At 42.0% G+C, this 13,386-nt stretch overlaps 1 protein-coding gene across 1 annotated transcript; it reads left to right on the plus strand.

Annotated features, from left to right (window-relative positions):
- Positions 1 to 3,844: 3,844 nt before the first annotated feature.
- On the plus strand, positions 3,845 to 9,942 carry LOC123130171 (uncharacterized). Its single transcript, XM_044550122.1, has 3 exons — positions 3,845 to 5,048; positions 7,496 to 7,581; positions 9,613 to 9,942. Exons 1-2 carry the CDS (start codon positions 3,902 to 3,904, stop codon positions 7,546 to 7,548), a joined length of 1,200 nt encoding a protein of 399 aa, XP_044406057.1. The 5' UTR covers positions 3,845 to 3,901; the 3' UTR covers positions 7,549 to 7,581; positions 9,613 to 9,942.
- The last annotated feature ends 3,444 nt before the right edge of the window (positions 9,943 to 13,386 follow it).

Genomic DNA, 13,386 nt, shown 5'->3' on the forward strand with positions numbered 1-13,386 from the left:
CATTGAATTAATGATTGCCACAATACTTGATATTCCCTTTGTTAAATCGTATACTGCCGTTCATCGTTTGCTTGCAGTTATTTAGTTTTTTTACTTGTTTTAGGCTGTTTGCTCAAGCATTTTCTTAGAAAAGGTCACTCATTGCCCTTCAAACTTGTATGTAATTGGCCATCAGCCACTAATGTAATTTGGTTGGTCCAAAATATAGGCAGCTATGCTTTGTGTGGAGTCAAGTTCTTCAATTTTGGCTACCATGAAGTGTTAATACTTTGTATCAAACACAGTTCAAAATGACATGTGTTAATACTTTAGACTAGTGGTGAAATTATTGCTTGATGTCAAGACTTAAGAGTAAAAAGATGGCAGTCATTATGGTTCAAATGAAGTTTCAGTTAATAAGATGATGCATAATCCCTTGCTTGAAGCTTGTACAACATGAATTTTGATGAAATTCCATTCATTAGTGACTAGCTAGCTCGTACATTTGTAAAATTATGCCTGTGAGATAGAAATAAGATCTTCTATCCTACTCCATCCCATGAGCCTTTCATAGGCCCACTGTTCTTTTAGCTTCTACTCAGGCCAAATGTAGCCATATAAACTGCTTTCATCGCTAATGTAGTACTTCTGTTAGCATATTATCTTTACAGTAGTAGTGAAATTATTGCTTTATGCTGTGAAAAGTGAAAAGTGGCAGTCATTTTGGATCTAAGGAAGTTCAACTAATAAATAAGATGATAACGGTCCTTGCTTGAAGCTTGTATAATATGGATTTTGATGGAATTTGATTCGTTGCTGACTAGCCAACTCGTACGTTTTTAAAAAGTAGGCCTATGAGGTAGAAACCAGATGTCTCTTCTTTCCTACTCTACGAGACCACCATGAGCCCCTCATATGACCGCTGTTTTTCTAGCTTCAATCAGGTAAATGTAGCAAAAAACTTCAAAAAGAATAGATGCTGAAGGCATGGTAATACACTACAAATTACCTGTTGTTTTCTGTTTGTAATGTTTTTTTCTTTTTCTAATAATGCCGAGATGATTCAAGTTTGGAACCTTTTACAAAACTTCCACATGGTGAAGCTAATGTTTTTTTGTTTGAGTCATACAAAGGTCATGAGAATGACAACAACGGATTTTCCTGAATAAATAGTACATAATGGTTTGACTGATGATACTGCTTGCTCGGCAGGTTTGGAGTTACATTCCGGTGACTCAAATGCAGTAATGGCTTGTTGGGTGCATGTAGGTTCTTCCATTTTGTATGCTTGACATGGAGACTGGCATTTACCCTCTCTATGCAGCATAAGCACTTGTCAGCTGTGAAATGGACTTGTAGGAATTAGTCGCTTAATTTGCTGACTATCTAATTCTTGTGGACATTCGTCGACTGGCATGAATGATGGTTGACTTGGTTCGTTCAATAAGTATTTTCCTTGCGTTTCATTTAATTTGGTTTTTGCTTCATTTCTCAAGCAAGCATGTTCTGGCGAGCTCACCTCTTCCTTGCATTTTACTGTGCATGCATGTGTGCTGTTGTATCAGGCAGGGAAGTTTCTAGCTGATTTTGCGTGTATTTTGTTGAATGTCTATCTGATTATTTTAGAAGCTTAGTTACCTGGTGCTATTTGGTAGTACTGCATAGATACAAGTGTCCATGTGATCATGGCGAGGGGCAACACTTTTTTGCTCTCCTTGACATGATAGTATATATGCTGGGAAGGCTTGGATTCGTTTATGATGGGCTTTTAAGAAGTATATGTCTCAACTTACTTCCTGGCAAAGATGGTGAATAATCTGGCAAAGATTGTGAATAGGAGATGGTTTTCTAAATCAATGCAGAATAAATATTACAATTAATTTGCTTCCACAAAACGATGGCGGCCTTTGCTTTAAGATACACAAACTTTTACATACGTAGTGCAATGAAGCAAGACACACATGCTCAACATCCTAAGCTCCCACATATATATTTTTTGTTAAAAGAAAGAGCTCCTGAAAATTCAGTGGTAAGAAATGTCTACAGCAGCTGTGACACAGCACACGCACAGATCATAGTATCCACGACAAATCTCAGTGACGGCGGGAGAACTATCATCATATTTCAGTCATAAGAGATGGACAAAACTCGGTTAATTCGCGGAGAACTTGGGAAATTTAACTTGGTCTGTAGTCTGTACCACCCGACATGTAGAATAGACAAGCTCGCGAGACTTCGGGCAAACATACAAACGAAGCATATCCCCTATCTATGGGCGGCATCGTCCGATGCATTGCCATCGGGATGCACTCTTTGTCCTTCGAATCTGACACTTTACGTGCTGGAGAGAGGGCATAACTGATGGAAGTGAAACCGTGCCTTTCTGGTCTCGAGAGGTCGACGATTTCCAGCACCATCCGCATGCCAGTCATACCCTTTGGAGCTTGAAGTCTTCTGTATCGGTGTTTCTCACCAAGGCGGGTATTTATGAGTGATGATGATACACATGAACAAAACCATACATAAGAATAAGATAACCCATATAGCTATATTTGTGCTAACATGGCGTATATTCACAGTGGTTCTACCTACCTATGGAGCAGAGCTGATGTGAGAACTATTTAAATAGGTATAGTGACTTGAGCTTAGCTTAGATGGTTTAGGTTCCTTGTGGTGAAACCAACCCATTAGGCTTTAAGTCGTGCATGCTTTTATAGGGGTGAATATATCAAAAATTGCTTTTGGAGCTCGGCCTCCATGTAACGGTTTTTGAAAAATTCAAAATTCATATTTTTACATTTTAAAAAAACTAAAAAACAAACATACATGGATGCATAACACATGTGCGTAAATTTTCAGGACGAAATATGTTGAAATAAGGCTATGCAGAAAAGAAAAACCTGTGACTTTTCAACACATGATACTATTCATCCCAAAAGTCCATGAATTTGTTCTTTTTGCACAGACTGCATCTTAAGGTATTTCATTCTGAAAATTTACACACACACACACACACACACAAACACGCACACAAACGCGCGCGCACACACACACATACACACCACATCCTTGTATACTTGTGTATGTAAGCAAATGTGTTAAAGAACTGTTTAAGAGGTATATCATATGATTAATTACTTTTCTCGTTGTTCGTCTCTAACTCACGTGAAACCTTCCAAAAAAAAAACGCTTTGCAACATGAGAATGGTTGCCATTTGTGGGTCTAAAACCACATCGAAGGTGCGGCGTGTGAGCAAAACAGCCCTCCACAACGGGTGCTGGGGATATTTTATTGGGTACCAATTTAGGGGGCTGGCAGAGTACAATGATATTTGTTCCTACAAATTCCGATAAATATAATATATTTTTTTGGAAATGATTTATTTTTCAAACAACTTTGATTCTAAAACTAAATTCAGATAAATTTAAATTCAATTCATGGTAAAAAATTAAAACAATTTATTCATTGATAGTATATGTCAAACATATATTTTTGAAACAAGTATCACTTAATTTACAGTTAAAATGAGTGAGATAGACTTTTTTCTAGGACTAAAAAGAATTCATGTAGTAATTTTCAATATTTTGTGATATGAGCCCTTGCTAGCAGCCACATTTGTCTTTCGTGTGGGATCAAAATTTCAGGTGGTGTTTTTTCTTACATGGAATAAACCGTTGTATAACGAGGTGAAATGGAAAGAAATCTACGATGACTTAAAAACTGTCACTCACAAAAATAAAAAATATGAAAAAATCATGGGCTTCAATGTTTGTGTAGCTACTATGGGCCATGGGCTCTCGAACAGTGAAGGCAAAGTGAAATAGTCACGGGCTCTCACTCCACTTCACATCCCACCATGGACCAGTGTCTCCTGCTAGTCCGAGTCTACTGCCATTCCCCACGCCAGCGAGCTAGGGCGAGATGAGTAGCCGCCGCCGCCGCCACGCCCGCTCGCCGGCGTCCGCGCCGCTGGACGACGACGACCTCCTCTGCGAGATCCTGCTCCGCCTTCCCCCGCAGCCCTCCTCCCTCCCTGGCGCCTCCCTCGTCTGCAAGCGCTGGCGCTGCCTCGTCTCCGACCCCGGCTTCTTCCGCCGATTCCGCCTCCGCCACCGCCGCAACCCTCCCCTCCTCGGCTTCTTCGACAGATTTGATATCCTCTCCTTCCTGCCCACTCTGGAGGCCCCCAATCGTGTTCCCTGCGAGCGCTTCTCCTTCCAGTGCCCCGACTTCGGCAGCTGCTCCAGCTCCCTTGGATGCCGCGATGGCCTCATGCTCCTCTTCCTCCGTGAGCGTCTCCAGGTCCTGGTGTGGGACCCCGTCACCGGCGACCAGCACCGCATTGCCATTCCTGCAGCGTTCGATGACAAGAAAACCCTGATCGGCCTGATCAATGGGGCGGTTCTTCGTGCTGCCGAAGACGCCCGACACTTCCAGGTGGTCTTGGTAGTCGCAGATGGCGACGACGAACAACATATACGGGCGCTTGCTTGTGTTTACTCGTCAAAGACTGGCTTATGGGGAAATCTGATCTCAACACCGATTCCATACCAGCCTTCTGATAGTTCATTCCGTGTCCCTACCATGGTTTATACAGATGATGCTGTGCTGGCTGGAGGTTCCCTTTACTGGAAGCTTGCTGGGAATATGACTGGAATTCTTGCATTCGATTTGGAGAAGCAGAGTCTAGCTGTGATACGGGTGCCAGTGGATATGTATGGCGAGGGAAAGTGCTTCAAGGTTATGCGGGCCGAGGTTGGTGGGCTGGGTTTCCTTGTTGTTTCGGAATCTGACTACACTGCCAAGTTATGGAAGAGGAACACTGATTGTGATGGTGTCGCTTCGTGGGAGCTTGGAAGAACTATTGAACTGGACAAGCTACTTCCCCTGAAATCGGAGGAGAAAGAGCCCCTTGCAATACTGGGATTTGCTGAGCAGAATAATGTGATGTTTCTGTGGACAGTTATCGGCGTCTTGATGATCCAGCTTGAGTCATTGGAGTTCAAGAATCTTTATAAAACCATGATCTTTTCTTACTATCATCCATTTGAAAGTGTCTACAGTGCAGGTAGTAGCATGCCTTACATTGCAGATATAACAAAACCAAGTTAATTTTTGATAATTGGCTGATGCAATTATGTTCACTTAATTTCTTGTTAAGCCAACAATTTTAATTAGTGTCGTACCAGTTGTTTATTTTGCTGCTTGATGATCTCTTTAACGTATAGCGATGATGTTCTGTGGTGCGCTGTTCTTCTGAATACAAGATTGGCAAATTCTTTGTAGAATAATTGAAATAAATTCCATCATTGTCTGCTCATTAATATATGCAGGAATTGTCCAATGTTAGTGTTAGTGCTACCTGCAGTGCCATTTTTACCCAATAGGAGATACACAAAACTTAGAAGTTGACTACATGAAAAACTGGCTTGGACGCTTTGGATGCTCAAGCCTAGTTATATTTCCTTCATTCTGTATTGTTGTCCCTGCTGATATTACTAACAATCTTAAATCCATAATAAACACTTGGTTTGAAAAGTAAGATAAATTTCCATTATCTTTTATAGGACTGTTCTCCCTGTGGCAAATTCCATATGTAGAAGGAAAAAGTAATAACCAGAGTTCATCTTCATCATTTCGTGCTAAATTTATTGAAAGATAATTTAAAAAGGATCACTTAAAAATAATTTGCATGGTGTGGAACAAGCTTCAGAATAGCTCCGGGAAATTTCTCTGTTTTGACCAGCTAATACTATGAGTTTTTTTCATTTTTACAATATTGATGAGTATCTGCTTTTAGGAAAAACCAGCAAATCTGACAGTAGGTGTGTTTTGTTAATATTATTGTATCAAGCTGAGTTATTTTTCCGAATTACAGCTATGGATTTATCTGAAAACCCAGTCGACTCCTTCTCATTTATGTTTGTCTTTTATGGGAAATCTTTGTGTCGTTTGCTTCGGGCACTAGTAGAAAACAGGGCTTTGGTCCAGGCCGGGTCAGCCCATTAGTCCCGGTTCAGTCCAGAATCGGGACCAATGGGGGCATTGGTCCCGGTTCATGAGCCCAGAGGGCCGGCCGGGCCACGTGGGCCATTGGTCCCGGTTGGTGGGATGAACCGGGACCAATGAGCCTCGCTCCTGGCCCACAACCATTGGTCCCGGTTCGTGCCTCAAACCGGGACTAAAGATTAGACCTTTAGTCCCGGTTTGAGGCACGAACCGGGACCAATGGGGTTGAGATCTTTAGTCCCGGTTCGTGCCACGAACCGGTACTAAAGGTCCCATTATCAAACTCTACCCCCCCTGCCCCCCGGTGGATCGCCTTTTCAGTTTTTAAAAAATAAAAAAATGATGGAAATGTCAAAAAAATAAAAGAAAATAAGTTTCCCATGTGATATGTGGTCTAGTTGTTGGGAAAATTTGCAAATGTGAATTTTGACTTTATTTGCAAAATCTCTCTGAAATTTGTAAAAATGGGCATAACTTTTGCATACTAACTCGGATTAAAAAGTTTTTTATATGAAAAAATCATCTACTCGAAAAGTTACATCCGAATTTAACTGGGGGAACCCCGTTAAACATTTTCAAAATCCTCAAAAACCTAATAGAAAAACGTTACGGGGCTTTTAAGATCTAGAGTGAAAAAATCAAAAAAAATTCAAACAGTGGGTAAACTTTGGTCAAACAATGGTCAAACAAATTATTCTACAATATTAGTGTTACTAAATAATTATTTCAGTTATTTCAATTTTGGTCAAATCTGGTCAAACGGTGGTCAAACAATGGTCAAACTAATTATTCAAGAAATATTAGTGTTACTAAATAATTATTGTTTTTTAAAAATAATAGTTTCAAAATAAAACTATGAAATGTGTCACTTCATGCTCAAGCAAAATTACTGAAGGTTAATAGGATTGACATCTTAGTATTGTTAGGAAAACAACAAGTGCAGACTTGGAGCGAGGGAGAATAGAACCCGGAAGTTAAGCGTGCTCGGGCTGGGGGAGTGGGAGGATGGGTGACCGTTTGGGAAGTTAGATGATTTGGAATGATGAGGGGTGATTAGAGGATAAATTGAGAAGTGATGAGGGGTGGTGATTACAGACTAGAGGTTAAAAAAAATTCAAATTTTTTTTCAAAAAAAAATCATAAAATTTCATTTAGTGACTAAAGGTGGAGCTCCATGTGACCGCGCCCTTTAGTCCCGGTTCTGGATTGAACCGGGACTAAAGGGAGAGGCATTAGTACCGACCCTTTTATCTCTGGGACTAAAGGCCCTTATGAACCGGGACTGAAGGCCCTTTTTCTACTAATGGGGTTGGAGCCTAATCTCTTTTATCTCTGGTTTATTGATCGCTGATATTGGTTACAACATGGGGCTCTCATTATACGAGTTCGAAAATAGCAAAGCTTGATAGCTTAACCACTAACCATGCCCGGCGGCCACTTCTTTTTAGCTGGGCGGCCATCTACTTTTCCCCACATGACACATTGTTTGACTTCTTATGCTTGTAGGAACATGTGTTTCTGGTGGACACGACAGGGCTAAGCTATTGGTCAATACGTAAGATGATTGTCCGTTCGATCTACTAATTGAGCAGGTTATTTTATCTCCTATTCTGCCCCTATCTAGTGGATGTGCTCTTTTGTTTGCCCCTCCATTCCTTCCAGCTTCTTTGTTTTGGTTATACCTTGTCCTTAGTACTCCCAAGTTATTCTGGTACTGTGGGCTCTTCTTCCTCTAGCCCCTTCAATGACCGATGACTTTGGACCCTTCCCCATTCCTTATTCGTGCATACGCTTGCGCCCCTCAGATATGGGAATGCTGTCATGCTAATTACTACTCCCTCTGTTCGGAAATAACTGACGTGGTTTTAGTTTAAATTTGAACCAAAACCACGTCAGTTATTTTTGAACGTTGGTAATAGAATGCTGTCATGCTAAGTACTTCCTCTGTAAATAAATATAAGAGCGTTTAGATCACTATTTTAATGATCTAAATGCTTTTATATTTGTTTACAAAGGGAGTACAAAGTACTAGAAAATGAACCACTAGCCCATTACTATGCTTTTGGGATATATTTCTCTTTTTGTTTTACTCTCATGGCATTGCCTTAACCTTTTTTTCCCCTGTGGTTATTGTCTATCACGTCCTAGTGTGATTTGCATGTTGTCCCGTGTATACAAGTAATTGATAACTAAAAACACATGAGCATATGGTTTCATAGTTCCTTTATTTATATGGATTTACAGGCATGTCATTTTGGATTGCTGCTTATTTTGGATTATTGTGATACCTAGTGAACAAATGATTGTGACAATATTTTGGAAGTTGTGGCTGCATTAAATCAAATACTGTTGTTTTTATTTTGCTTGCAGTTATTGTAGTTTCATGGACGATTATTCTGGTGTTAGGATGATTATTCTACTGTTGTGTTGTTTTGCTGAACATTTTATTAGCATGGTACTTGTCTGCCAATTTGGCCATTAGCCACTATATGTAGTTATGCTTTGTGTTCAATCTAATTTCTTCACTTTTGGCCACCTGGATGTTTAATACTTAATATAAAACACAAGATCAAAATTCCATGACTAGATTCATCATAACAACTGCTTTAGTTACTACTCCCTCCGTTCCTAAATATAAGTCTTTTTAGACATTTCAAATGGACTACAACATACGGATGTATGTAGACATATTTTAGAGTGTAGATTCACTCATTTTGCTTCGTATGTAGTCACTTGTTGCAATCTCTAAAAAAGACTTATATTTGGAAACGGAGGGAGTAATAGCTTTTGTTAGTTTTTACTAGTAGTGGTGGAACTGTTGGACCAAAAGAAGTACTCCCTCCGTCTCAAAATATAAGACCTTTTTGTAGGTTAAACTAGCCTAAAAACGTCTTATATTTTGAGACGGAGGTAGTACTAGCCTAAAAAATGTCTTATATTTTGAGACGGAGGTAGTATCAATTAATAAGATGATACATGATCATGGCTTTAAATAGCCTGCTATAGCTCTGCTATAGCATTTAAAAGAGGTCCTGCGCTAAGGGTCTTTTGTCCAAACACGTGAGCAAATATTTTAAATAGCTCGCTATAGCACTGCTATAGCATTTAGAAGAGGTCCGCCGCTAAGAGGCTTAGCGCGCTATTAAAATTTCGTACATGATCCCTTGCATCTGGCTTGTAGTGCATATATTTGACGAAATTCTATTTGTTAGTGCTAGTTAAGCTCATGCATTTCTAAAAAGTATGCGTATGAGCTAGAAACCAGATCTCTTTTTTTTTTGCTTTCCTACTCCATGAGCCTGCCATATGCCCGCTGTTCTTTTAGGCTCTATTCAGACAAGTATAGCCAAATACTTGTAATGTTAGAAGTTGAAGGTGTGGTACTGCCCACTACGCTACAATTTACCTTATTGTTGTTCTCTCACTCTGTCTAATGTTGATTTGTCTAATAATGCTGGGATGATCTACCTTCGAAACTTTTGGCTGAATTCCCACAATAGTGATGAAGCTCATGTTTACTGTTTTGGGTCTTGCAAAAGTCAGGAGAATAACTCCAACGGCTTTTCGCGAATAAATAGGACTACACAATTGCTTGACTGACGGTGATATTGCTTGCTTCACAGGTATCTAGAGCTACATTCTGGATTTCTGGTAACTGAAATGAAGAAATGGGTTGTTGGCTGTAGGCAGGCTCTTGTATTTTGTATGTTGGACCTTCAGATTGACTCTCTATGTAGCATGCACCGGTCTGTACTCTGCTGTGAAGTGCACCTGTAGGAATTAATTGCTTAATTTGATAACCTGCGTCGATTATCTAGTTTCTGTATGCATCAGTCAGCTGGCATGATGGCTGAAGGCACATTGACTATTTGCTTCGGTTAACGAGTACTTAGCCTGTGGTTTCTTTAATTTGCCCTATCTATGCTTTTCAAGCAAGCACCTTGTGACAGGCTGGCGAGTAAATTTATCTTGCTTGCATTTTGGTGTGTGCGCATGTGTCTGTTATTTGATTTATCTTGCGTGTTGTATCAGGGGTCGAGACTTTGGCCAGATTTTGTTGAATTTGTATCTGATTCCGAACTAAGAACTTACAATCTTGGTAGTTGTGAGTAGTGTGATTAGGGCATCTCCAATGTGACCTGTAAATTTGCTCCCGCATCCATCCACACAATACGGATGCAGGAGCCGGCCATACAACGATGTCCGCATACATTTCAACCATTGTTTGAACTAAGTGGGCAAAATTTACAAACACGATGGATTTCATTAAAGTTTAGATAGAAAGTAGCACAAATTATCCATATATAGTATGCAAATAAGTCTAGTACAATAATAGTTCAAATTCAACGAGATTAACTAGATGTTCAACAAGTTTTTTGATGAACGGATCCTGTCGTCTCACACATACTGCCCCTTCAGCTTCATCCAACAATGCATGTGCATAAATGGCCGCCCCTCTATCCTGTGGTACATCACGGCAGCACGTGTGGGCTACACAATGTGTAGAGCAACATTGAGTGAATGAATAATTCAATCGACAAGTTGATCAAGAAGAAGCAAAACTTACGATATCCTCGGCTGCCACGCGCAATGGTCACCTTGCCTCAAGCATATTAACCGTGCCACAAAACTCGGTGACGCTGGTCTAGATTGCATATCATCGATACACTAATGACCTCACATTGTAATCATGGATGATGTGTGTGTCATACAGTGCCATGTGCTTTCGCGCGTGAAACGAGTCATGCACTTGCTGTTAGAAGGACCCTTCTCTATCCTTGCATATGAAATCCCCGGATACGACCAATCACGCATCGCACAACAACTCATCCTCCATGGTCGAGTACCCCGCCATCCTTCGTACTCTAAAAATGACATGGTGTTTGAAAATAAGTTCAGTTGCATTTGACCAAACACCTACCGGGCGTGGTGTCCGCTATGGGCGTCGTCAACCGGGGGGGGGGGGGGGAGTGTACCTGCCTACGAACGGGTCCTTGGTGGACAACACCGTTGTGAAAGGCGAGCGGATGGGTCGGTGCTGGTTGCGGAGGTCCGACAATGCATGTGTGCCGGTCGGAAAGGTACAACGGCGGCGTTGGAAGAGGAGGGTGTGGATGCAAAGCAAGGGAGGAAGATGGGACGGAATGGAAGAAAATGAGACCGGAAGGGAGATTTAGTGGGCCGGGGTGTCGCAGTCCTATGTCCGGACTCCTGCAAAGTCCCCCCCCCCCCCCACTTTGCTTTCGCTTTGCAGGAATAAGTGCGTCTAGACCGCTCGGCGAATCGATACTGGTTTGTGTTGGGTGGCACAACACGTCCGGACAACGCGGTCTGAATGTATGCGGGCGGGTTGAGGGTCGACGTTGGAAATGCCCTTATGCATATAGAGTCAAATAAAACAAAACATTGCACATAGTTTACAACCAAATAAGTCACATAGTTTTTCCATCACAATAAATAGAAATCTCATAGTTTATTACAACCAAATGAATTTAAAATTATACCAAATATGTTGAAAGAAAAAGAGCCGATACACCCATTGGTTTCCTACCTGAGTCCACATATGCTCAACCAAATCATTTTAAAGTTTAATATGAGTTGTCCGATCACACATTTCTTGATGAAATTGGATAAACTGTGTAAAATGTTGCCGCTCCATACTGTTGGGGAACATAGTAATTTCAAAAAATTTCCTACGCACACACATGATCAAGGTGATGCATAGCAACGAGAGGGGAGAGTGTTGTCCACGTACCCTCGTAGACCGAAAGCGGAAGCGTTAGCACAACGCAGTTGATGTAGTCGTACGTCTTCATGATCCGACCGATCCAAGTACCGAACGTACGACACCTCCGAGTTCAGCACACGTTCAGCTCGATGATGTCCCGCGAGCTCCGATCCAGCAGAGCTTCACGGGAGAGTTTCATCAGCACGACGGCGTGGTGACAGTGATGATGATGCTACCGACGCAGGGCTTCGCCTAAGCACCGCTACGATATGATCGAGGTGGAATATGGTGGAGGGGGGCACCGCACACGGCTAAGAGATCAAGAGATCAATTGTTGTGTCTATGGGGTGCCCCCTGGCCACGTATATAAAGGAGTGGAGGAGGGGGAGAGGGCCGGCCCCTATGGCGCGCCCTGGGGGAGTCCTACTCCCACCGGGAGTAGGATTCCTCCCCTTCCAAGTAGTAGGAGTAGGAGACAAGGAAGGGGAAGAGGGAAGAGAAGGAAGGAGGGGGCGCCGTCCCTCCCCCTAGTCCAATTCGGACTAGTTATTGGGGGGCGCGCGGCCTGCCTCTCTCTCTCTCTCCCCTAAAGCCCAATAAGGCCCATATACTTCTTCCCCCGTATTCCCGTAACTCCCTGGTACTCCGAAAAATACCCGAACCACTCGAAACCTTTCCGATGTCCGAATATTGTTGTCCAATATATCGATCTTTACGTCTCGACCATTTCGAGACTCCTCGTCATGTCCCCGATCTCATCCGGGACTCCGAACTACCTTCGATACATCAAATCACATAAACTCATAATACAAATCGTCACCGAACGTTAAGCGTGCGGACCCTACGGGTTCGAGAACTATGTAGACATGACCAAGACACGTCTCCGGTCAATAACCAATAGCGGAACCTGGATGCTCATATTGGCTCCCACATATTCTACGAAGATCTTTATCGGTCAAACCGCATAACAACATACGTTGTTCCCTTTGTCATCAGTATGTTACTTGCCCGAGATTCGATCGTCGGTATCTCAATACCTAGTTCAATCTTGTTACCGACAAGTCTCTGTTGAAACTAAATTTTACTGTCGAAACTGGTTGAACTAGTAGAAGAGCATTGCAATAGATGTTTAGGGCGTTCGAGCACTAGTAGCAGAGAAGCAGTGATCTAAATCAGCCGACGCTTGAGTAGGGAACGCACTAGCAGAGAGCAAGTCGTGCAGCAGAACCGCGAGCGAGTGCTAAAGCAGAAACTCCTGTAGCTGCCGGAGGTCCTCGTTCCGTAATGCATCATCCCACAACTAACTCATTAGTCACACTGCTTGCAAGGCTTATAGTGATGTGCATTACCGAGAGGGCCCAGAGATACCTCTCCGACAATCGGAGTGAAAAATCCTAATCTCGAAATACGCCAACTCAACAAGTACCTTCGGAGACACCTGTAGAGCACCTTTATAATCACCCAATTACGTTGTGACGTTTGGTAGCACACAAAGTGTTCCTCCGGTAAACGGGAGTTACATAATCTCATAGTCATAGGAACATGTATAAGTCATGAAGAAAGCAATAGCAACATACTAACGATCAAATGCTAAGCTAACGGAATGGGTCAAGTCAATCACATCATTCTCCTAATGATGTGATCCCGTTAATCAAATGACAACTCATGT

Source organism: Triticum aestivum, chromosome 6A (assembly GCF_018294505.1).
Source record: "Triticum aestivum cultivar Chinese Spring chromosome 6A, IWGSC CS RefSeq v2.1, whole genome shotgun sequence".
Lineage (NCBI taxonomy): Eukaryota > Viridiplantae > Streptophyta > Magnoliopsida > Poales > Poaceae > Triticum > Triticum aestivum.

What these genes read in the sequence shown, in the direction of transcription:
- LOC123130171 (XM_044550122.1), top strand. Translation starts at nt 3,902, where the DNA reads ATGAGTAGCCGCCGCCGCCGCCACGCCCGCTCGCCGGCGTCCGCGCCG. An exon ending in TGAAAGTGTCTACAGTGCAG is followed by an intron (nt 5,049 to 7,495) that starts GTAGTAGCATGC and finishes TTATGCTTGTAG; the next exon opens with GAACATGTGTTTCTGGTGGA.